At 42.6% G+C, this 25,752-nt stretch overlaps 2 protein-coding genes across 4 annotated transcripts in view; one reads left to right on the top strand and one right to left on the bottom strand.

Annotated features, from left to right (window-relative positions):
* Positions 1–4,630, top strand: part of LOC115109547 (inositol 1,4,5-trisphosphate receptor type 2-like) — a 173,567-nt gene extending 168,937 nt beyond the window's left edge. For both annotated transcript variants that reach the window (XM_029634547.2, XM_029634546.2), the window contains exon 56: positions 1,897–4,630. In XM_029634547.2, the coding sequence (XP_029490407.2) occupies positions 1,897–1,980 (84 nt within the window). In that variant the 3' untranslated portion in view covers positions 1,981–4,630. The remainder of the gene's footprint in view (positions 1–1,896) is intronic.
* A 2,378-nt stretch (positions 4,631–7,008) lies between these two features.
* Positions 7,009–22,617, bottom strand: sspn (sarcospan (Kras oncogene-associated gene)). Of its 2 annotated transcripts, XM_029634551.2 has the most exons (3): positions 22,055–22,612; positions 14,955–15,041; positions 7,009–9,489 (listed from the first exon to the last, which is right to left on the bottom strand). In XM_029634551.2, the coding sequence occupies exons 1-3, from the start codon at positions 22,313–22,315 to the stop codon at positions 9,130–9,132; spliced, it is 708 nt and encodes a 235-aa protein (XP_029490411.1). In that variant the 5' UTR covers positions 22,316–22,612; the 3' UTR covers positions 7,009–9,129. The 2 variants fall into 2 exon arrangements, with proteins under 2 accessions (XP_029490411.1, XP_029490413.1); XM_029634553.2 differs by lacking the exon at positions 14,955–15,041 and having other exon boundaries at positions 22,055–22,617.
* Between the last annotated feature and the right edge of the window lie 3,135 nt (positions 22,618–25,752).

The following is a 25,752-nucleotide window of genomic DNA, read 5'->3' as shown; positions in this document are numbered from 1 at the left end:
AATACATACCAAATGTATTTTATGATTTGTAAAAAAAAAAATTTAAAATTAAATAAAACTAAACAGTCTCTGTATATACTTCCATTATAATTTTTTTTACTTGCACCGGGAACCTTCAGACGAGTCTTGTGAGGACTGTGGGACTCCTAGAGCAAAAACTTATATGTATGTGTTTGTAAGAGTCTCACCTTTCCACAGAGGGGTCATATTAGCGCGTAGCCCAAACTGTTCAGACGCTACAGACAGAGGTTGGCAGATCGGCTGAACCGACTTCAGACGAGTCCCAAGACGCTTGTCAGGGTTGTAGAGCAAATCGGAGAACACCATTGTGGTTGTGAGATTCATCTTCTCATAGAGGGGTCATAATAGTTTGTCAGGTCTCTGACCTCTCTATAGGCGGTGTCATCATCGTCGGTGATCAGTCCTACCTCCGGTGTGTCGTCAGCAAACATAATGATGGTGTTGGAGTTGTGCCTGGCTGTGCAGTCATGAGTGAACAGGAGTACAGGAGGGGACTGAGCACGCACCCCTGAGGGGCCCCAGTGTTGAGGATCTGGGTGGATGGATGTATTGTTACCCAACCTTACCACCTGGGGGCATCCCGTCGGGAAGTCAAGGATCCAGTTGCCCAGGGTACTGACCTTAGGGATGACCTTGGAGGGCACTATGGTGTTGAACGCTGAACTGTAAACAATGAACAGCATTCTCACCATCATGAGTCGTCATGGGTCTCTTCACTTGCATCACAATGGTGAATCATTCCTATCAGTTCACATGCACTTGTCCTTTTCCTTGAGGTTATCAGGCCTTGCTGTACAATGCCATGTACCTCCCTGACCTTCCAGAGAGCCTGTGGCTGTTGGGCTGACTAGTCATGATGCAGCAAGTAGTTTGACCGATCGTCATCACTCCACCATCACCTGATCATTACAACACCATCACCTGCCTCTCCTGCATGTGATCTCCATGCAGTCACAGGCCTCTCCTTGTTTGTTCCTGTTCTGCTGCCCAGATGTCCGTGTAAACAACACGCCATGTTGACTTATTTACATTTGAGTAATTTAGCAGACGCTCCTATCCAGAGCAATTTTACAATTAGTGCATTCATCTTAAGATGGATAAGTGGGACAACCACATAGAGGGACACACTTCAGATAGTGAAAATAACAGCCGTGGTAAAAACAGAGCTGGAACATTGACCTCCTGCATGTTGTTTTGTGAACTTAGCTCTCTTATACTCAAATAGAGAAAATAACTTCACAGTAAAAACAGAGCTGAAACAGGAGTCATGGGTTGTGATTGATTCCTCATAGGTTGGCAAATCAATCAGAGTGCTGGTGTTCATGGTATCGCAGACTATACTGTGTTTACCTAGGAAGATTGTTAAGGACTTGTCTGAAGTCAGACAGTTGTTTCTGGAATGTTACATTGTGCAGGGTGAATATGTCAAACAGGAAATCGAGGCTAATTAAGGACAGAGGCTTTTTCCAGCCATGTGTGAACACCGAGAGCTGAGCCAGGTCTTCAGAACAGAGATTACAGATACTGACCGGTACATTGTGTTTCTTCTCACTAATGGTGAATATCAGGAACCGTGTTATGAAGTGTAAACTAAAGACGGTGAAAAGCTATCCTGGAAAGATGGACATCTCAAATGGACTCCTTTGGACATTACCACATTTCAGTTTAGGAACTATCCCACAAATTGCTTAAAATGTACACAAATTAGTAAAGCTGAGATTGGATTTTGCGTTCTGAGATTACTGTCGGTGTAACCTGGGCTGACTCTTGACTATTTGTTGGCTACATTGCCAGATTCCATTGATACTGCCCAAACTGGAAATGCTGTGTGTAGCTTATATTGAACAAGTTCTTCTTTCCTTATCTTCTCCACAGATGACAGAGCAAAGGAAGAATAAACAGAGGCTGGGCTTCCTGGGGACTCATGGAGTCAACAACCACCATATCCCAGCACACTGAGGGGCCCGGTGCCCCCTTATCACAGAGAACTCTGCTGGAGCTACACACAGTAACCACACTAACACACACACACACACAATGTTATCTGTTTTATGGAGCCTTTACTCAAACAGTGCCTTGTATTCAACGCAATCAGTGCCTCGTTCTTAGACTGAGTCCTCAGACGACTCACCCAGCATCACCCTCCCACATAGAACAGTACAGTGATTTGTGCCTTTAGAACAACACAAGCTGCACAGTCATTCTGATCATCCCATATAAGTCCTTCTGCTCTATGAGTGAGACTGAATGAGATGCCAGGCATGTGTCACTATGCCAGGCTGCAGCAGACTGACTGCAGCCTGGAGGTCAAGGAAGAGGGTTAAAGGTTAAGCACTGTGGCCCTGTGGGCAGCCACACTCTTCCTTCAGTATTCTCAGTGCACTGTGTCTGTCTGACAGATGAAGACAGAGACTGGGCTATACCCAGGTCAGGTATTGGTACATTGGGTGGTTGGTGTTGTTCAACTCTGTTTAGACTTTGGAGGGGTTGCTCCTTGTATTATTGAATAGCCCTTTTGGGAAAGGGTATACGTGTAATGTTAAGGTAAAGTATTTTCTTCCTAGCCTGGTCCCAGATCTGTTTGTGCAGTCTTGCCAACTCCTATGACAATGATAATATGAGTTGGCAAGACCGCACAAACAGATCTGGGACCAGGCTATCTATTCTCTTTTGTTTTGTTTTAATATGACCTGTTAACTCATGAATGTGGAGAATAAATGTAGTAGAAATGGATAAACTTACCGCATGGCTGACTTATGTGGGAGCATTGCTTCATCATCTTAATCATAATGACCGGGATAGTCAATGTTCTCAGTGGCCTGCACTTTTTTTTATTTTTTTATATATATATATATTTTTTTTGTTAACATACAACTGGAGAAACGGACTTGCCTGTGACAATACTTTTTGGCTGACACTTTACTTGAACTAGCCGCAATAATGCTTCATAGCTGTGTCATAAACATGTAGTAAAGATTAATTGCAAATGTCATTTCATTTCTAAAGGATATACTATGACAATGTTGTGACACATATATTTACATATTGCAGTAGTTGGCCTCCTACTGTGAAGCTTCAAGACATGTTAAAGACGCTGTTACGGCGCTGAGTTCAAGTAAAGTATTACCGCCTTAACTCTCAAAGAAGTGTCATCCATGATAATGCAATCGCTGCACTCCATTACGTGCCTTTCTACAAATGTTGTACATAGTCTAGAAATAACGCAATGAAAAAATGTAGATGAAGATAATCTGATTATCTATGTGGAATTTACTTGAAAGTCCTTGTGATTCAAAGTCTTATATTGGTACAGAATGTATTCACCACTGTCTAAAGATAATGTGCTTGTGTACAATACAGTAGATAGGTCGTACCACGAAATGAGTCCCTTTTGGGTACTATAACTTGCTGAAAAAACCCATTCTGTCATTAAGAGTACATGTTCAACTTAATTAAAAAAACATGTTGTCCCATTTCAAGAGGTTAAATAAAAAAATGACTGTGGTAAGTGCCTATTATGTACCAAATAAAATAGCAGGGTTGGCCGTAACAGGGTTGACCGTAGCAGAGTTGGCTGTAACCGGGTGATTTAGCCTTAAATCAGGCATAAATCCCTTTGTTACAGGGGGAATGGAAGCTTGTTGTATGCAACAGGGAGTGACAATTGAATGCAAGCTTCACAAATGTGTTTTAATTGTTTAAACATTTCTATCCAGTCCATCTATGGGTAACGGGGTTGACGTGTTATGCACGACCCACTCGGTTTTCCACCACAAAACACCAGAAAATGATCAAAAGAAAACAACCAGCTCAACTGCTTTTACAGTATGATTTGACTAGTAGATGTTGAAAGTTACTTTTGAGAAAATTATTAAACTCATATTACCATGTTAAAATGAGAGTTCAGTTCACGGAACGGGGTTGACCTTTAAAATGAGGGCATGGTTTTTTACCTTTAAAATGAACCACGAATCGCCTGAAATTAACCATTTTCAGAAAGGACTGTGAAAGCAACAAAATATCGAGGGCTTTAGAGTGATGGAGACAATTTGGAAACAGTTTGTGATCAAGTGGGTCAAAATCTTCCTAGGAGTCACAGAGGGGACATGTCAAAATGCTGAATTTATTCATATAAAAAATCTGATTTATTGAATTGTCCATATGTGGTCTATATTAAATGGCACTTCATTTAATATAGAATTTAAATTCAAAATTGGTTCACAATTTCTATTAAGGGACGAAAAAGGGACTCATTTCATGGAATGACCCAGAAACAGTCACTCATGTTGATAAAGATGTTGCATAATACTGTACTCATGGGCGTGTTTCCCAAATGGCCCCCTATTCCATATGGACCGGGACATAGCCATGGAACTCAATCTCCATACTGTATTCATTCTGTTTTTTTGTACTCAGCCATGTAAAGTCATCTCACTCAGTCAAATGGAATGCAATTCAATATATGTGTAAAAGTTTTAATCTCGCATAATCACATAACAGTATGTATGCACTCCAGAGTGGAATGCCCTTTGACAGTTTTCTCTAAACAGATCGTGTATTTCATGTTGTTGAGCTGTTATAATGTAATAAATCTATGATAAGATAAGAATGGATGTTTTTGCCTTGAGTTAATCACGGTCTCTGTGTATTTAGTCAGCAGTCTTTGGGTTGAATTCATGTTTGTCCTACCGTTGTGGCCCACTTGCGCACGTACACAGTACACACACCACAATAACCGTCATGCTTTAACTATCACACTGCAACCGTTCTGCTCAGTGCATCTGCTTAACACTCATAAGAAGCCTGATGGACTTTGGATCAGCGTTATCTTTTGTCATTTTTGACTTTCCCCTGTTTGGAAAGATCAAGATGAATGACTATGGAAATATGTGTGTGTGACTCAAATTCACCTTAATTCCAAATTAGCTAATTTTCTCTGATTTAAAGATATCAAATGAAATGGTTTACAGTGATAGGACAGACAAGGAATCTGTGAACAGTTGGATAACGCAACACGTGCGAGGTCATTAATGAATGTGAGGCTTGAATTGTTTCCAAGTTGTTTTATAATCCAGACACGTGATTTCCCCCCCGCCCCCCCTGTTTGATCTAAATGGAGGGCACCCGCCCCCCCCGCCGGCTTGGACAGGGCTCACGTCCAGAGATGGTTCTGTTCTTGTTGACGCTGGCAGGGCTGCATTCTCTCACGCCGCCTCTGTGACACAGCCATTAAAATTAGCTGCGCGCTGTACCATAATAGCCCACAGCTGTCACCGAGCAAGGCAGGAAGGGGAAAGTCCAGCAGATCTGGAATGCTCCGACTTGGAGGGGAGGGAAGGAGAGAGGGGGCGATGGGACCTGCCTACCCTGGCTCTGTCGGTACTCTGTGGTGCATTCATACACAAACATCCACTGCTTTGTTTTTTTACATTCCAATGACCTGGACAATTTCAGACATATATTCCTCAAACAATCATTTCTCTCATACAATTAAAATGGCATGGCAGATGCCGCCATAGTTAAACTACTGCTTCTGTTGGACGTGTCCTAACTGCCATTGGACTCATGTATTTGTTAGTAGCTAGTAGTGGTGTAAGGTTCTGTGTCAGGATCAGAACGAGAATAACTACAGTCTTTCCACTTGTGCTGCTCGGAGTCTGAAAACATTCTGCTGTAATGTCATGGGTTATCACCCCCAGGTTGATATGTGTTACTGTACCCTTATGACTCACTGTTATTCTGAGAAACTGTACACGTTTTGTGCATGTGAACAACACGTTGCGTGCACTTGAGCTGGGTGTGTCGCTAATGTACACAACCTTAGACAAAATTGGACACTGGAGTCTCTCGACACTGGCAGCCCCCGACCAAAGTCACGTGTTGTTTAGTCAGCGCGAACTCAGACCCACCCAATAGTAGTAGGACAATAAACAGGATATTATGCCACAAACACCTCTGGGACTGAGCCACGGTGATGATTTGGATGTTGTGTTTATTGTGTTTGGAGTTAGGTGTTGTAGTGTGACAAACAAAATATGTTTTTGTGTTGTAGTGTGACAAAAGAAAAACAAGTATTTTCAAATGCTATGTTGAGCAACTGATAGGTAATTTTGTTCTGCTCAAATGCCAATTTCTGTTTCCCAAGTAATTTGGGCACATTTCTTTTCCTCCAGTTTGAGTTATGCCAGTTGCAGGTGGCCATTATTGAAGTGAAACTGCTCTAACATAATGCTATTAGTCACGCCTTGAGTAATGTCACTTATACAGAAATTGATCTCCTTTTTATTTATCTCCCACATTCATCTCTCCTTTCAATGGGTCAGAAGAAATGCACTGGACAACAGATCAGATACCTTTCTGATTTTCACCCCTCGCAAATCTATGGCAATTTCAAGCAGGTGTTTGCCATTTCAAAGGAAAGGATAAGAGATTTTGTGGGAGGAAAATAACTCTTAACTGTCATTTGTTTAGATACATCCCCCTCGTGATGGGCTGCATATGACTTCCTATGTCATGCTGTCATGAATAATGAAGCGGTGTGGTCACATGATAGTTCATAACACCCTCAGGCCTATCAAAAAAATCAGGGCTATATTCACCATAGCAAAATATTGTTTAGCGTTTTTCAACAGAAAATGAAAAACAAGCTGTTCTTATTGGACAGAACTAGGTAGTCCCTCCCTGTTTTCTTCCGTTTGGTGCCTAATGAACACGGCCCAGGCCCTCTAACTTTCTCACTTAATCTGATAACAGGCTGCTGTAGTGTACTTTTGTACAGCCTTATCCCTTCCAGTGATTGAATAAAAAGACTCTGGCTCAGATAGTTATGTTTCCCTCGCAAGCTGTCCGTCTTCAGTGATAGCTGGTGTGATACTGTAGCTCGCAGGCAAACCGCATTCATTCACATACTTTTATTTCAGGATTGGGTTAAGAATAGTTGAGGTAGAATTGCATGCAACACAAATAATACAACTGCTATTTAAGGACTTAAAATTCAACAGCATTTATTAATAGTAAACATGAGACCATGCTAAAAGGCTTAGAAAATGTACACAGACATCGGCAGTAGTTCTTTCTCTAATGTACATGTAAATGACGCAAAATGCTCAAGCACCAGTAATAAGGTGTCTATTGAAGATAAAACACAGATTTTGCTATTCTCAAACACTTCTCTTTGTGTATTATGTACAAAGACTCGACTATAGTATCTCTAATGCACAGTAATTGCCATGTTACCACCCACCACTCATTAGCTCAAATTCTCATATTTTCTGCTTCTGTTTTTCATGTTGCTCTCGTCTCTAGATGTGTCATTGGCAAATGCTGTCCAGTACCAGCACCTAAAATGTGATTTACAATCCACCTAAATTCATTTAGCATAAGACAACGTACACCAAACCTTTAAACAACTGATTTAATGTCTTCACTATTGGAGGGACACTATCCAGCTAAATGAGCCATATAAACTTAGTTTCCCTCTTGGGGTGGCACAGTTCAGTTGTCTGTCTGAGTACCCCTTTACCTACCCCTCCCCAGCCCAGCCCTCCCCCAGCGGTTGCAGCAGTTTTGGTTTTGCCTGGCTGCTTGAGTCATGACTGGAGGCCACTGGTATTGTTGATAGCCTCCACATGCCTCCTCTCAGCACCAGTATGTCTCCACTCTGAGTGGTTAGTAAATGCAATAACACACCAGGCTGTACTGCTGTATTCAGTCAGGGGTTTTCCCTGATTCATACAATGATGGCATTATATCAACAGTCCCAAATGCTACAGACACATCTATTGGCTGAAAGGAAACATGAAATGAGTAGCCTCTTTTGCCCAAAAATACTGTATTACTGTATTACAAAATATGTACCACTGTTTGTGTGATAGTCCATCATAATCAAAGTCAAGTGCTAAATATGCAATTGCAAAAAGAGAGCATAATTCCCTCACTTATGTTCCACCCTGCTCCTCACCCTCTGCCGATGCAGTTAAACCATTGACTGTATATGAATGTACAAAGCCATAGATGACGTCACACCATGTATTCCTATGTGAAGACTCAACGGTGCATTTGAAGCTCGGGAAATCTGTTTTAGTTTGCTAAAATGGAATCTCTTGGGGGGGATTCTCAAGACATAACATCGCAGTTCCTAATCCCAGAGGCGTGACTTCCGGGAACGCTTGCGAAACAGACCAAGCAGACCTGTCCGGGGTTTGTGAAGTTGATGAGAGAAGTGAAATTCTTCCTTAATTATAACAAAGGAGTCCCTTTTGAATTGACGGCCTGCAAATGCGCAGTTCGGCCCGAGACAACCGTTAGACCCGATGACGTCTTTCTGTGCATGAACTTCGCCAGGACATAGCCTACAATGTGATCGGAGATTTTTATTGGAGAAGCAGTTTCTGCATATCTTCCTACTGCGCTGTCTTTTGATAACATGCTCAGTTTGAGCTACTCCAGGAAGTGATGTTGCAGGCGAGCTCAGTGCTGCCCACTCTCATTGAGTATCTCAAATTGAAGGCCGATTGGGGTTGAAAACAATAGCATTCCCCACAGTCCTAAACAGCAGTATGATAGAAGATTATAGAGATGAATACTTGCGCAGCAAGAATCGTTTTTACGACCACAGTATGAGAAAAGTGTCTTGAGTTTGCTTTAATTGTAACATAATCAACACTATTATAGAGTGTATACGTTCAATTGTAGAGGCATAATAAAGATTTTTGCTGAATTATTTTGAAATCCCTGACAAAAATACATTGAACATCATGGTAGATCATTCCAAAACTGACAGTTTGGTAGTTTAGAATATTTTCATCTATTAGAAATACAGTATCTCATGTAGCATTGGCAACTGCAAATAAAGTTCTCCACTCAGTATATAAAAGTTGTGCGAAAAGCCATTATAGAAGAAGACAACCACCCCAAAATGTAAATATGGTTGAGAACAACCAAAACACACACACTTACGCACACACCAAAGTGTTTCGTGTAATACATCTCTGTCCATTCAAGTAGAATGAGCCGAAATGTTGATTGGCTGCTCTCCGCCTTACTCTACCCTCAATAGTGGTATCAGCATCATCATGGGCCTCTTTTTTTCTTCTTTTACATTTCCCATCAGACCTTCTGCCAGTGCTGGAAGGAGGGTGAGCCTATCTGTAGCCCCACAAAGAACACCTGGTAGCGGTGCTTCCACATGACGAAGGCCCCCAGGGCACACACCAGGGCCTGGGTCAGGTTCAGGGCAATCTGAAGCAGGAAGTACAACTTCAGGGTGCCTGTGACCTCTCCGCAGTCGCTGACTCCCGCGTAGGTGAAGGTCCTGGCGATTGGGTCGTGGGAGTCCAGGGTGCACACGCAGTCATCTCCCACCTCCAGGCAGCTGAATCCGTTGGTCTGAGCATAATGGTGGCCAGAGAAGGCCATGACCAGGACAGAGAGGACCAGGCCCACTGTGCACAGGATGAAGTACAGCAGCTGGAGGAGGAGAGGAGAGGACGTGAGCTTGTGTTTTGTGGTGTAGTGAATCATAGCATAGCTAAGCATAGTGGGGGACAAATACTTAGAGGGAGGTCATCCTTAAGGACCACTGCAGGGTCATATTTAGCACCAAATTATATAAATGTTTTGAAACAGAGGACAGACTACCAATAACAACGATATTTCAAATATTTTTCTGTGTTTGAGCCTGAACATGACCCTGGTTGTCTACACTGGGGCTAAGATGACTGGAGCTCTATGTCTTTACTCAGCTTACTGTAGCACATTCAATGACTGATTGAAGTGGCTTAAGTGTTAGCAGGCCATAGTGAACCAGGTATGCCTACTCTCTAGCCATATCAGTTTCCAATCCAAATAGGTTTCTGTCTGCTAACGATTATCTCCCCTCAAAGCAGCCAATAAATACCTGCAGATCCTGGCTACCGGCCTGACAGAGCATAACTGTCTTAAAGGGGAACGTCACCATTTTTTTAACCTCATATTCATTATGTCCACCACAGCAGCACCATACCAGTGTTTCCGTATTTGAAAACCTAAATGTAGTCAATTAGCTTTAGATAAGGAAATCACCCCCTATGATGTCATCAGGGGTCATTTTCAAAATAATTCAGTTATTTTCACACAAAAAAAACATTCTAGTTGAAAAGGAGGACTGACTGCATTAAGTAGACATTGTTCCTGTGAGACTCCCCTGCAGCCTCCCACTGTCCCTTTATCCACATGCTATGTATTTGTCTTTGTATAGGTAACTGACAAAATAAAGGAAACACTTGAGTAAATGAGGGACAAAGTCTGGTTACGGAGTTAATTAAGCAATTAACATCTCATCCATGCTTTTGTCACTTCTAGGTTAGACTACTGCAATGCTCTATTTTCCGGCTACCCGGATAAAGCACTAAATAAACTTCAGTTAGTGCTAAATACGGCTGCTAGAATCCTGACTAGAACCAAAAAATTTTATCATATTACTCCAGTGCTAGCCTCTCTACACTGGCTTCCTGTCAAAGCAAGGGCTGATTTCAAGGTTTTACTGCTAACCTACAAAGCATTACATGGGCTTGCTCCTACCTATCTCTCTGATTTGGTCCTGCCGTACATACCTACACGTACGCTACGGTCACAAGACGCAGGCCTCCTAATTGTCCCTAGAATTTCTAAGCAAACAGCTGGAGGCAGGGCTTTCTCCTATAGAGCTCCATTTTTATGGAACGGTCTGCCTACCCATGTCAGAGATGCAAACTCGGTCTCAACCTTTAAGTCTTTACTGAAGACTCATCTCTTCAGTGGGTCATATGATTGAGTGTAGTCTGGCCCAGGAGTGGGAAGGTGAACGGAAAGGCTCTGGAGCAATGAACCGCCCTTGCTGTCTCTGCCTGGCCGGTTCCCCTCTTTCCACTGGGATTCTCTGCCTCTAACCCTGTTACGGGGCTGAGTCACTGGCTTACTGGGGCTCTCTCATGCCGTCCCTGGGGGGTGCGTCACCTGGGTGGGTTGATTCACTGTTGTGGTCAGCCTGTCTGGGTTGGCGCCCCCCTGGGTTGTGCCGTGGCGGAGATCTTTGTGGGCTATACTCGGCCTTGTCTCAGGATGGTAAGTTGGTGGTTGAAGATATCCCTCTAGTGGTGTGGGGGCTGTGCTTTGGCAAAGTGGGTGGGGTTATATCCTTCCTGTTTGGCCCTGTCCGGGGGTGTCCTCGGATGGGGCCACAGTGTCTCCTGACCCCTCCTGTCTCAGCCTCCAGTATTTATGCTGCAGTAGTTTATGTGTCGGGGGGCTAGGGTCAGTTTGTTATATCTGGAGTACTTCTCCTGTCCTATTCGGTGTCCTGTGTGAATCTAAGTGTGCGTTCTCTAATTCTCTCCTTCTCTCTTTCTTTCTCTCTCTCGGAGGACCTGAGCCCTAGGACCATGCCCCAGGACTACCTGACATGATGACTCCTTGCTGTCCCCAGTCCACCTGGCCATGCTGCTGCTCCAGTTTCAACTGGCCTGGGCCCTAGGACCATGTCCCAGGACTACCTGACATGATGACTCCTTGCTGTCCCCAGTCCACCTGACTGTGCTGCTGCTCCAGTTTCAACTGTTCTGCCTTATTATTATTCGACCATGCTGGTCATTTATGAACATTTGAACATCTTGGTCATGTTCTGTTATAATCTCTACCCGGCACAGCCAGAAGAGGACTGGCCACCCCACATAGCCTGGTTCCTCTCTAGGTTTCTTCCTAGGTTTTGGCCTTTCTAGGGAGTTTTTCCTAGCCACCGTGCTTTTACACCTGCATTGTTTGCTGTTTGGGGTTTTAGGCTGGGTTTCTGTACAGCACTTTGAGATATCAGCTGATGTACAAAGGGCTATATAAATACATTTGATTTGATTTGATTTGATGTATAAAAATGCCCAGTTGCCCATATTTTGCTAGAAGAAATGATCTCGGGGACTTTGAAAGAGGGGTGTCAAAGGAGTGTGTGTGTGTGTGTGTGTGTGTGTGTGTGTGTGTGTGTGTGTGTGTGTGTGTGCGCCAGATCTCAACCCATTTGAACACTTATGGGAGATTCTGGAGAGGCACCTGTGTTTTCCAGCACCATCAAAAAAAACTAATTTGCAATGATGTAATTTCTTGTGGAAGAATGGTGTCGCATCCCTCCAATAGAGTTCCAGACACTTGTAGAATCTGTGCCAAGGCGCATTGAAACTGCTTTGGTGGCCCAACGCCTTACTAAGACACTGTTGGTGTTTCCTTTATTTTGGCAGGTGCCTGTATGTCCACATTGAGTAAACGGGGTCTAAAATACAGCTTGACAATGTGCAAGAGTGTCTTTGTGTGGTTTATGTAATTACAGTGTACAATCCAAATAACACTAGCCCTTCATCTAAATCCACAGGTTATGTAACAGAGCCCTGATTCGCACTGTATTTACACTCCGTTACATGCTGCCTATAGCATTATGTAATGTTTGATGCTTGCTTGATTTGAAATGGCGTTTAAAAAAAATGTAAACGGCTGTGAAAATGGAGAACGTCATGAGATGTATTGTACTGGCAACTGCTGTACATAAATGACATAAAAAGAAGAGCAACACAAAGCCTTTCATATATCACTGTACTCTATGGTTTGCTATGAACTTTAGGAAGACATAAAGAAACGAAAAATAGGGAGAATATTTTGTTGCGTACAATTGCACCACTGATTGTATTACTTTTCAAATGTATTGTTCAGTTCACGTTATATCTACTTCACTATCATTTTGAATGGAGGAAGTCCACCTTTGAAAATACTGTGTTTGTACACAGCTCAGTCACGATGGGCAAACAGTGGTATTCCTATTCTAATTGATTGGACATTCCAACTGCCTACATTGTCTGGCCAATTAAATGAGACAATTCATGTCCAATAACTGTGCCCATGTACCCATAGGCCTCCTACAGGGCCTTGCTAGTAGGCATGCTGTGCTCTGCATTTCTCTCTATGGCCCTATACTGTACATATAGTATCACATTCAAGGTGCAACCATACAACCCGAGTCAGACCTGGGTTCAAATTGTATTTTAAATATTTGATCTGAGTTTTATAGAGGTTGCCTGTTGCAATGGAACTATACTGAACCAAAATATAAACACAATATGTAAAGTGTCTCATGTTTCATGAGCTGAAATAAAAGATGCCAGAAATTTTCCATACGCACAAAAAGCTTCTTTCTCTAAAATGTTGAACACAAATGTATTTAAATCCCTGTTAGTTAGCATTTCTCCTTTGCCAAGATAATCCAAGATAATCCATCCACCTGACAGGTGTGACATAGCAAGAAGCTAATTAAACAGAATGATCATTACACAGGTGCACCTTGTGCTGGGGACAATAAAAGGCCCGTTTTGTCAAACAATGTCACAGATGTTTCGTTTTGAGGGAGCGTGCAATTGGCGTGCTGACTGCAGGAATATCCACCAGAGAATTGAATGTTCATTTCTATACCATAAGCTGCCTCTAACATCGTTTTAGAGAATTTGGCAGTACGTCCAACCGGCCTCACAATGGCAGACCACGTGTAACCAGCCCAGGACCTCCACATCTGGCTTCTTCACCTGCAGGATCATCTGAGACCAGCCACCCGAGGAACTGATAATACTGTGGGTTTGCACAACCAAATCATTTCTGCACAAACTGTCAGTCAGAAACCGTCTCAGGGAAGCTCCTCACCAGGGTCTTGACCACACTTCTCCAGCCACTGGCACGCTGGAGAAGTGTGCTCTTCACGGATGAATCCCGGTTTCCACTGCAGTTCGGCGTCTTAACCGACTTCAGTGGGCAAATACTCACCTTCGATGGCCACTGGCACGCTGGAGAAGTGTGCTCTTCACGGATGAATCCCGGTTTCCACTGTACCGAACAAATGACAGACAGTGTGTATGGGGTTGTGTGGCTGAGTGGTTTGCTGATGTCAACCTTGTGAACAGAGTACCCAATGGTGGTGGTGGAGTTGGGGTTATGGTCAGGCATAAGCTATGGGCAATGAACACAATTGCATTTAGTGATGGCAATGTGAATGCACAGAGATACTGTGACCAGATCCTAAAGCCCATTGTCATGCCATTCATCCTCCGCCATCATCTCATGTTTTAGCATGACAATGCACGGCCCCAATGTCGCTAGGATCTGTACACAATTCCTGGAAGCTGAAAATGTTCCTACATACTCACCAGACATGTTACCCATTGAGCACGTTTGGAATGCTCTGGATCGATGTGTACGATAATGTATTCCAATTCCCACCAATATCCAGCAACTTCGCACAGCCATTGAAGAGTGGGACAACATTCCACAGGCCTCAGTCAACAGTCTGATCAACTCCATGCGAGGGAGATGTGTCGCACTGCATGAGGCAAATGGTGGTCACACCAGATACTGACTGGTTTTCTGATCCACGCCCCAATTTTTTGACAGGTGTCTGTGACTCAGATTCATATCTGTATTCCCAGTCATGTGAAATCCATAGATTAGTGCCTAATTCATTGACTGATTTCCTTATATGAACTGTAACTCAGTAAAATCTTTGAAATTGTTACATGTTGCATTTATATTTCTGTCCAGTGTAATAGAATAGTCACAAAGTGCAAACCTCACCCATCTGGCAGTACAGTTATTCTAAAACAAGTATTTTAAAGATTTTAAATAATACTTGAACCCAGGTCTGCCTACAGTATGTCAATGTGGCAATCAATGTTCTCTGTGTTGTAGTATATTGGCCCTACACATTAATCTAAATCAGATTAACTGACTCTAACTACAACCTGGTTGATTTGAATGAGACGGGCATGTGTTTGATAATGAATGAATAATAATGAATTCTCCTGAATAAACATGACTAATTGTCCCATTAGAGAGAGTTTGCCTTGGTCTCTGCTCAGTTGGACAGGAAATTATGTCAGAGGGCATGTGGGTCTCACTTTGGCGATGAATTGCATGGAGGTCCTCTCATCTGGTACGTAGGTGATGCAGTATAGGAGGAAGCCTAGCAAGGAGACCACACACAACTAGAGAAACAGAACACAGGGGAAATGGATTTAGTGGGGGTTATTCTCTGACTTAAATGCTTTGCAAATATATACCTGTATGCCTGCATGCTCATTAAAGTCTTACGGTGCATTATAACTGCATCATAATGCATTATACCTGCATGCTTTTTATTTTCTGCATGGCATATGTGTTATTGGGAAACTGAAACCATTCGGATCTGATCCCAGGATTTGATCTGCTGATACCAAGTGTTGCCATGGTTTTCTAACACACACACACACAACACATACAAGCAAACCTCTTATCTTATTTGCAGCTGAGGGGCTTTTTCAACCCTCTTCAAGCTGTTTATCCCAAGTTAGCTATTGAAATTGTGCACTTTTAGCATCATATTGTCCAAATTGTCATCTGATAACATTATCAATGCTATGGCAAATTAAGTAGTTTTCCTCCTTTTTTGCGATAACACACTATTACAGTCTTGTGACTAACATGCAGCATCTAATTTAATTGTTTTCCCCAGGTTCTTAAGCGGTCAGGAATCAGAATTCTCTAGAAGCATCTTGGTGACCTCCGTGTTTGTTACCGGGTCGTGAGTCACGTGAGGACAGAACCCGAGATGGATGTACCCTGTGTGAGCTGAGATGCTTCCGATTGCAGACATCTGTACACACTGTAATTAGGGCATACAGGAAGCTGAGAGAAAACAACTTGTTTTTTTCCTCTACAGAAATGCAAACTTGAAGAATCTCACATGGATTACAAGATTATGTTAAAGAAATGCTCACTACCATACATTGCCTAGAAAAACAATACTAGATTAGACTGTATGGGAACATACCTAGTCAAGCCCCTGTGTTATCATTAGTAGGCCTCTTTAGCCTTGGGTCTTAAAGGGTTCATCGCTGTACTTCCTATAGATTCTATATGGAAATGCTGTGTGTTATGTAAGTTATATTACTTCTAACCCTGTGAGACCCAAGCATAGATCCAAATGAGGAAGAAAAAAAATATTACCCTTCAGAAATACACTACGTAACCAAATGATGTTGACCTGCTCATCAAACATCTCATTCCAAAATCATGGGCATTAATATAGAGTTGGTCCCCCCTTTGCTGCTATAACAGCCTCCACTCTTCTGGGAAGGCTTTCCACTAGATGTTGGAACATTGCTGCGGGGACTTTAGACCTGGCTCGCAGTCGGCATTCCAATTCATCCCAAAGGTGTTCGATGGGGTTGAGGTCAGGCCTCTGTGCAGGCCAGTAAAGTTCTTCCACACCGATCTCGACAAACCATCTCTGTATGGATCTCGCTTCCTGCATAGGGGCATTGCAAATTTGGAAGCACAGAATCGTCTGGGATGTCATTTTAAGCGTTAAGATTTCCCTTCACTGTAACGAAGGGGCTTAGCCCAAAATATGAAAAACAGCCCCAGACCCTTATTCCTCCCCCACTAAACTTTACAGTTGGCATTGAGGCAGGTAGCATTCTCCTGGCATCCGCCAAAACCCGATTCGTCCGTCAGAGTTCCTGATGTTGAAGCGTGATTCATCACTCCAGAGAACCCGTTTCCAATGGCGGCGATCTTTACACCACCCCAGCCGAGGTTTGGCATTGTGCATGGCTATTCTAGGCTTGTGTGCGTGCGGCTGCTCGGCCATGGAAAGCCATATCATGAAGCTCCCAACAAACAGTTCTTGCTCTGTTTAGCTTTCAGAGGTATTTTGGAACTTGGTAGTGAGTGTTGCAACCGAGGACAGACTATTTTTATGCGCTTCAGCACTCGGCACTCCCATTCTGTGAGCTTGTGTGGCCTACCATGTCGCAGCTGAGCCTTTATTGCTCCTAGACTTTTCCAGTTCACAATAACAGCACTTACAGTTGACTGGGGCAGCTCTAACAGGGCAGGAATTTGATGAACTGACTTGTTGGAAAGGTGGAATCCTAGGACGGTGCCACATTGAAAGTTACTGAGCTTTTCAGTAAGCCATTCTACTGCCAATGTTTGTCTATAGAGATTGCATGGCCGTGTGCTCGATTTTATATACCTGTCAGCAACGGGTGTGGCTGAAATAGCCGAATCCACTCATTTAAGGGGGGAACACACTTTTGTATATATAGTGTAATTGTAATAGGCCTCTGATTATGAAAATAACCAGTTTTCTAAACTTCAAGTTTGTAAAAAAAAATGCAACATTAGTCTTCAATGGTAGGAAAATGTGTGTTAATAAAAAAAATAGAGAAATTCTGTTAAAATCACATCAAAATTGATGAAAAGCATTGACATATAACACTGAAATGAAGTCCTATTTTGTCTGAAATAGCCAAATTTATCAATTCGATCATCCACATTTTTGTATTTCGCTAATCAAAAACATATATATTTTGAAAGGATCAACTATTTGGTGGGTTTTGTATAAATGGAGAACGTCCACTGTAACTTACCTGTAATAATATTTGTTTGTCCATTCTGGATTAATGTAGAGAGAGAACCTCCTATTTTACTTCTTTACCATAAAATTAATGGTCGTCAAAGGCAGTATTCTTACCTCGTATACTACACACACAAAAAACTAACAAATGATTTTTTGTTCTTTTGATGTGTAGAGGGGACATCAAAGTACCTCTTGAAGTATTTTGTTGTCCATATTTACAGAATTTTGAAGGAGAACAATCTCTAATAGTCTATTGGCCCAATGGCTCAGTTTGGCAACCCTTTAATCCCAATGTTGTGTTTTTGCAACACTTACAAAACTACCTTTAGCTCTGGCTCAGAATGTTTATCAATTAATATTTTTTTACATAATTACTTTATCTTAGAGGAGACAGGAAAAAATATTTCTAGTCATTTACTTGCATGGATAGCCTACAACATATGCTTGCGTAAGGGGGCCAGTATGGTCTTATACGAGTCTGCAGGTTTCTAACGTTTCAGAGGCTACTGATGCCACAATAATCACACAACAAATACTACTAAGAGATACATCTGGGTCTAAGGAGATGCACTATGTGGTGTTTGACATTATTTTTGAGTTTAGGACCTGTACGGGATGCAATTGAGGAAATATTGCATTTTTACAACATTGGGTCTCATACAGTAATAACAGTAGGGTATAAGGGCAATGTAAAGTAAAGTGCTACCTTCAGTTTTTTTCAGTATTATTTGCTTTATTTATCTGTAGACATTAGCAAACTAAAGGATCAGGGTAAGAGGCTACTGCCCCACAGCTCTGACTGGCATTCTAGAGTGGTTGTTGTCTTGCCATGACTACAGTTGCCTTGACTACAGTTGGGGGAAGTTCGAAACTTATAGAAGGGTCTTCCACGAAATGAGTGCTATTTGCGTCCCTTTGATATTTTAAGTAGAAATTGTGCACCAATATTGACATTTCAAATGAAGACCACACAGAGAATTCAATAAATCTGATTTTTAATATGAATAAATGCTTGCTGAAGTGCTCAAATTCAGCATTTTGACATGTCCCTCTGTCAACCCTCTGTCACTTCTAGGAAGGTTTTTACCCACCTAATTGCAAAAGTTTCCCCATCATTGTAAATCCCTAGTTATTTTGTTGCTTTAACAAATTAATTTCTGAAGATTAATATTTACTTAATGTGATTAGTGATTACGTCTGTCCCTCATTTTAAGGTCAACCCTGCTACGTGAACTCTCGTCTTAATAGGGTGAAACTATTTGTTTTTAAATATTTATTTCAAAAGAAACATTGAACATCTAATTGTCAAATCATAGAATAAAAGCGTGAGCTGTTCCAACTATTTTTGGACATTTTCTGGTGTTTTGTGGTGGAAAACTGAGTGGGTTGAGCATAACACGTCAATCCTGTTATCAATCGCTAGACAGTCTGGAAATGTTTTAACAATAAATACAAAATTGTGAAGCTTGCATTCAATTGCCACTCCCTGTTGCACACAACAATCTTTCATTCCCCCTGCCACAATGGGATTTATGGCTGATTTAAGAAGAAATCATAAACCTTGTTAGTCAACCCTGTTACTTTATTTGGCAATTAATATGCACTTACTATCCTTTTCATTTTTTTTATTTAATGGAAAACGTGTTTTTATGAATGTCAACTTTGACAGAAAGTTAAAATGAGATGAAATCAAACGTTTCTTTTGACCAAGTTACACTCCTTAAAAGGCACCGAAGTGGTAGAATGACCTAGAAACTCTTTAAGCTAGTTAACTCTTTCTACAGGAGATCAATCTAATCAACAGTAAGAGAGTGAGGGAGCCAATGTGAAAATAACATCAAGCTAATTGGTAGCAGTCAACATGTTGACATTTAGAATGTCACCCAATTTGTTGGACGAGACTGAGGGAGGTTCACGTGGGTCATCCATTAGGAAAACAAGGCAACTTTTAACCTGAAACTGGATCATAATTGTTATTTATGGTATCATTAGGTTTTTTTTGCCTGGCCAGAAATAAAATAACGGTATATGGAAAACTACAGCCACCTCATGTCACTGCACGGCACACTATGCTCCATATTGAATAAGGAGTACATCTGAAATCATTCCCTATGTAAAACCACATGGCACTAGTAAATGACTATGAGTCATACTATCCATGTGGCATGTTTATCTCTGAGTCATAGGAGGCGGGGAACTTTCCCATTAAAACACAAGTTGAAACAGCTCTAGAAAAGGCTGTAAAGCATGATAAACAACCCTTATATTGAGTTTAGATGTAACTAATGTAAGATAATGTGTGAATAGAGAGATAAGACTTGGCTGATAAGTAGGTATGTGTAGATGCAGTGAGGGCAAGGTGGACATACAGTAGGGACAAAGTCTGAGTAGAAGGACGTATGGCGTACAAATTGAAGAGGTATCTTTGTGTTGAGACAAAGATGGCAATGAGGAGACAAGATGGTGATGAGGAGGACAAACGTCTGTGTGGCCATGCCATAGTTTGTAAGTCGCTCTGGATAAGAGCGTCTGCTAAATGACTTAAATGTAAATGTAAATGTATAGTTGAAGTCGGAAGTTTACATACACCTTAGCGAAATACATTTAAACTCAGTTTTTCACAATTCCTGACATTTAATCCTAGTAAAGATTCCTGGTCTTAGGTCAGTTAGGACCACCACTCTATTTTAAGAATGTGAAATGTCAGAATGATAGTAGAGAGAATGATTTATTTCAGCTTTTATTTCTTTCATCACTTCCCCAGTGGGTCAGAAGTTTACATGCACTCAATTAGTATTTGGTAGCATTGCCTTTAAATTGTTTAACTTGGATCAAACATTTCGGGTAGCCTTCCACAAGCTTCCCACAATAAGTTGGGTTAATTTTGGCCCATTCCTCCTGACAGAGCTGGTGTAACTGAGTCAGGTTTCTAGGTCTCCTTGCTCGCTCATGCTTTTTCAGTTCTGCCCACACATTTTCTATAGGATTAAGGTCAGGGCTTTGTGATGGCCACTCCAATACCTTGACTTTGTTGTCCTTAAGCCATTTGCCACAACTTTGGAAGTATGCTTGGGGTCATTGTCCATTTGGAAGACCCATTTGCAACCAAGCTTTAACTTCCTGACTGATGTTGCTTCAATATAGTTCAATATAGTTCCTCGTGCAGCCCCACAACATGATGCTGTCACCCCCGTGCTTCACAGTTGAGATGGTGTTCTTCCGCTTGCAAGCCTCCCCCTTTTTCCTCCAAACATAACGAAGGTCATTATGGCCAAACAGTTCCCATTTATTTATTTATTTAATTATTTTTGTGTGTGAATTTTACCCCTTTTTCCTCCCCAATTTCGTGGTATCCAATTGTTGTAGTATCTTGTCTCATTGCTACAACTCCCGTACGGGCTCGGGAGAGACGAAGGTTGAAAGTCATGCATCCTCCGATACACAACCCAACCAGCCGTACTGCTTCTTAACACAGCGCGCATCCAACCCGGAAGCCAGCCACACCAATGTGTCAGAGGGTACACCGTGCCCCTGGCAACCTTGGTTAGCGCGCACTGCGCCCGACCCGCCACAGGAGTCGCTGGTGCGCGATGAGACAAGGACATCCCTACCGACCAAGCCCTCCCTAACCCGGACGACGCTAGGCCAATTGTGCGTCGCCCCACGGACCTCCCGGTCGCGGCCGGTTACGACAGAGCCTGGGCGCGAACCCAGGGACTCTGATGGCACAGCTGGCGCTGCAGTACAGCGCCCTTAACCACTGCTCCACCCGGGAGGCCAACAGTTCCCATTTTTGTTTCATCAGACCAGAGGACATTTCTCCAAAAAATACCATATTTGTCCCCATGCTTGGGGTCATTGTCCATTTGGAAGACCCATTTGTGACCAAGCTTTAACTTCCTGACTGATGTCTTGACATGTTGCTTCAATATATCCAAGTTTCTAAAGCCATGACATAATTTTCTGGAATATTTCAAGCTGTTTAAAGGCACAGTCAACTTAGTGTATGTGAACTTCTGATCCACTAAAATTGAGATACGTGATAAGTGAAATAATCTGTCTGTAAAATCTGTCTGTAAACAATTGTTGGAAAAATGACTTGTGTCAGGCACAAAGTAGATGTCCTAACCGACTTGCCAAAACTATAGTTTTGTGGAGTGGTTGAAAAACGAGTTTTAATGTCTCCAACCTAAGTGTATGTAAACTTCCGACTTCAACTGTACATACTGTATGTGTTTATACACATCATTAGGCCATGCATGCAATGAAGATAGGACCATTCTGCTACATTCTGGGAGATGAGGCAGTACAACCCAGTGTGCATTGTAGGTTAAGTGCATGGGAGAAATGGTAGGTAGAGTATCAGGACAACAATAATGGCCATGTTGAATGTGCATGCCTGTAGATACACAAGGCTGCATTGGGTTGTTAGACAATGAGGACGAGGATCCATGCAGTCACGTAGTGAGGTGAGTTGAAGATGGACATAAGGACCTAAGTCAGTTAAGGCAAAGGCCCATGCAGCTACAACAGTGGCACAAGGCCGTATTAAGTGTCCATGCATACAGAAAGACGAGACGAGTCCATGCTTACAATGATGCCGGCCCAGTGTGGTGTCTCCCTGGCCAGGAGCGAGGGGCTGATGGTGACCATGAGGAAGGCCACGGCTGTGATGGCCACCCCCAGCAGCAGCTGCAGCAGGGCAATGAGCAGGGGGAAGCGACAGCCACAGCACTTGTGGGCATCCTCGGGCGCTGGGCCTCCCTCCTCTGCTTTCCCCCCTTTCTTCTCCTGGATGGGGGGCGCTCCTCCGCTCTTCTCCCCTCCTCCAGATCCCTTCTTTCCTTCTCCCATTCTTCACCTTCTGCCTTGAGATGAGACTAGCGCGTATTCTTCAGCTCCTTGGGAGGTTGTTTTCTCTTACTCTTTTCTCACTCTTTCCTTTCCCGTTTCTTTGTCAGTGTCTTACCGTTGTGCTGTCTGTCAGTGTGTTACCCTGCTCCCTGCCACGCCCCCCGTTCCCTTCCCCTCTCTGCTCAGGGTTCCTCTCAGTATTAGCCCAGCTCGGCTGCTAGGCTATTTGGAACCAGAGAAGGCTCTGAACTAATATGGAAAACATTTAGTGCAGATTCCCGGAGCGGCTCCGGGCGCCACATATAGCAGTGCAGCAGCACACTGTGGAGTAAAAGAAGGGGGGGGGGGCAGAGAAGACACAAGGGGGGACTCCAACACACGACCAGAAGCACCCCTGTGAACAGACAATAACATAGAAAATGAAGGAAGCTTGTTTTAACATGAAATAAAAAATCAAGTTCAGTGGCAGTTGGGTCTATGGGTTAAAGGAAGATTGGCACAGAGGTCGTCACCCACGTCATTCTCAAATGAGAGTGGTTGGATCACTGTTGTCTACACCATTACACGCACAGTACGGCCAAGTGCTGGAAGCCAAAGTCACATGATTTAGTGGAAGAAGTAATGTGATCGGGAGACATGTGAGGGCATTACTATAGCTCTGATCCTCTATTAAAATGATCAAAACATGGATTAATTGGTCCAATTACAGTTCAGCCTCTAGGGTATATAAGGAATTTGGGGGTATTTTATTAAATAGCTATGCCAAACTAATGGAATAAGTTATTACATATTATTATATGGTTTCAGAGAAACCAGGGCCAGAAGATTTTCCCAGACGTCATGTGACTTGACCAGGAAAAACTATTGGGATTATACCCTATGGAATCCAGCATTTTTATCTGGTCAGGTCACATGGTTAAGGAAAACTCTTATGGCCCAAAGATGTTGGTTACCTATCCCAGAAAGTTAATACACAGCTAGCACATAACTTTCTGACAACCAGGTGTTTCTTAGCTGGGAATTCAGTAGTTACGCATCTCATTAGCATAATAAAGAAATCCCCATAAAAATCTGTCAGTTTAAGCTAGAGATATCAGTTTGCATTGGATGTGTCTCAATCCACCACATTCGCCTAAGTCGCCCTTCCGCATCTGCGGTAAAAGGTGACAGAGCTAGAGCAGTGTTTTTTCGGACCATGAGACATCCTGAAAATCGGAACACTATGGTGTTCTCAGATTTGCACTACAACCCCCACAAGTGTCTTGGGACTCGTCTGAAGTCATTTCAGCCAATCTGCCAAATTTTGTCTGTAGCGTCCAAACAGTTTGGGCTACACACTAATATGACCCCTCTGTGGAAAGGTGAGACTCTCCTATATGTCAGTTGTTTTGTTCTAGGATTCCCACAGGCCTCACAAGATTCATCTGAAGGTCCCCTGGTACCAGTTGAAAAAAATGAATGGAAGTATACACTGCATTTGGAAAGTATCCAGACCCCTTCACTTTTTCCACATTTTGTTACATTACAGCCTTATTATAAAATGGATTAAATCATGTTTTCCCCTCATCAATCTACACACAATACCCCATAATGACAAAACAAAAACAGGTTTGTATAGATTTTTGCAAATCTATTCAAAATGTTAAAAACTGAAATAAACATTTACACAAATATTCCGACCCTTTACTTTGTTGAAGCACCTTTGGCAGCAAATACAGCCTTGAGTCTTCTTGGGTATGACGCTACAGGCTTGGTACACCTGTATTTGGGGAGTTTCCCCCATTCTTCTCTGCATATCCTCTCAAGCTCTGTCAGGTTGGATGTGGAGTGTCGCTGCACAGCTATTTTCAGGTATCTCCACAGATGTTCGATCGGGTTCAAGTCCGGGCTCTGGCTGGGCCACTCAAGGACATTCAGAGACTTGTCCCGAAGCCACTCCTGCGTTGTCTTGGCTGTGTACTTAGGGTCGTTGTCCTGTTGAAAGGTGAACCTTCTCCCCAGTCTGTGGTCCTGATCACTCTGGAGCAGGTTTTCATCAAGGATCTCTCTGTACTTTGCTCCGTTCATCTTTCCCTCGATCCTTTCCCTCGTCCCCTAGTCCCTGCCATTGAAAAAAATCCCCACAGCATGATGCTGCCACCACCAAGCTTCATTTTAGGGATGGTGCCAGGTTTCCTCCAAATGTGATGCTTGGCATTCAGGCCACTGGTTTCCTTGCCCTTTATGTGTTGTGTGTGACAGCAATCCATGTTTTGGTTTAGTTTCCCTGGCAGTGGCTGGCACTGTTTCCAAATGTTAACGTTTTAGCATTCAATTGTGGCACAAATCCCATTCAAGTCATGGGAGCGATATTGGCATTTTTCGTGCATCATGTTCAAATCATCCATAAATTACTTTGGTGAGCTTCACAATACAGTTTAGATACTTTCGGATGATTTGGATATGATGCCTAAAAAAGTGTCTTGAATGGGATTTGTGCCACAAATGCTAAAATGTTAGCATCTGGAAACAGTGTCAGGAACACTAAACCAAAGCATGGATTACTGTCATACCTTGTCCATAGACTATTTACAGGGTAAGGTAACCAATACGTCATTTGGGTGAAGTATCCCTTTAAATGTCTCTATAGCTAGGTGTTACATGGTATATTACATGGCCAGTGTAAGTATACTGAAGCTGCTTGGTTATATGGTGAAACCTGTTTTAAGTTAGTGTCACGTCTTGGCAGTAGGCTACACCATTTGCCTATGTATTACTAACAACATAACATCTTTATTACATATTTATAATAGTGCAAGTTTATTTCTTCCAATGATCTCCAAAGTATCAATATTGGATCTTAATAAAAACGGCATGTCACTTAGTAAAACATGTTTCAATAGCCAAGCTTGCATAAGTTAACACATATAATTGTTTCTCTTCTCACATGGGCCATGTTCACATTATCTTCGCGTGCTCAACAATAATGTAGCCTAATTGTAATGCATTATGCATAGCACAATGACACGATTGCATACATTGTTACGAATTTGTTCATTGGAAGATGTCAACACGGTTGAATAAGGAACTGCTGCGCACGTTTTTGTGTAGCCTACTCAGACAGTGCCATGGTTACTGAAAACACACCTCAGGGCGGCTGGCGGGCTGAGAGGCTCAGCGCGAGAAGGGATGAGCAGCCTACCTCGCCCCCCGGATGTGTGTGTGTGTCTGTGTGTGCGTGAGCGCCCTATGCACACTCTCCTTGCACGCACGCACGCGAAAACACAGTCCCGTGTGCGCGTCGCATTCACGTACATGGTCAAAGCAGAGCTCAATTGGATGAGGATGTGCACCGGTAGAGCGGACATTATATAATAAACAATTATTTCAGTCGTTTGACTATGATTTTTAACTCCAATAGCATACCATACATTAATAGATATGTCTTATTTTGCATT

This window comes from Oncorhynchus nerka, linkage group LG25 (genome assembly GCF_034236695.1).
Source record: "Oncorhynchus nerka isolate Pitt River linkage group LG25, Oner_Uvic_2.0, whole genome shotgun sequence".
NCBI classification, from domain to species: domain Eukaryota; kingdom Metazoa; phylum Chordata; class Actinopteri; order Salmoniformes; family Salmonidae; genus Oncorhynchus; species Oncorhynchus nerka.
This window is presented reverse-complemented; position numbering and strand designations above follow the sequence as displayed.

What these genes read in the sequence shown, in the direction of transcription:
- sspn (XM_029634551.2), bottom strand. Translation starts at nt 22,315, where the DNA reads ATGGGAGAAGGAAAGAAGGGATCTGGAGGAGGGGAGAAGAGCGGAGGA. An exon ending in CACACTGGGCCGGCATCATT is followed by an intron (nt 15,042 to 22,054) that starts GTAAGCATGGAC and finishes CTGTTTCTCTAG; the next exon opens with TTGTGTGTGGTCTCCTTGCT. An exon ending in CCATGCAATTCATCGCCAAA is followed by an intron (nt 9,490 to 14,954) that starts GTGAGACCCACA and finishes CTCCTCCTCCAG; the next exon opens with CTGCTGTACTTCATCCTGTG.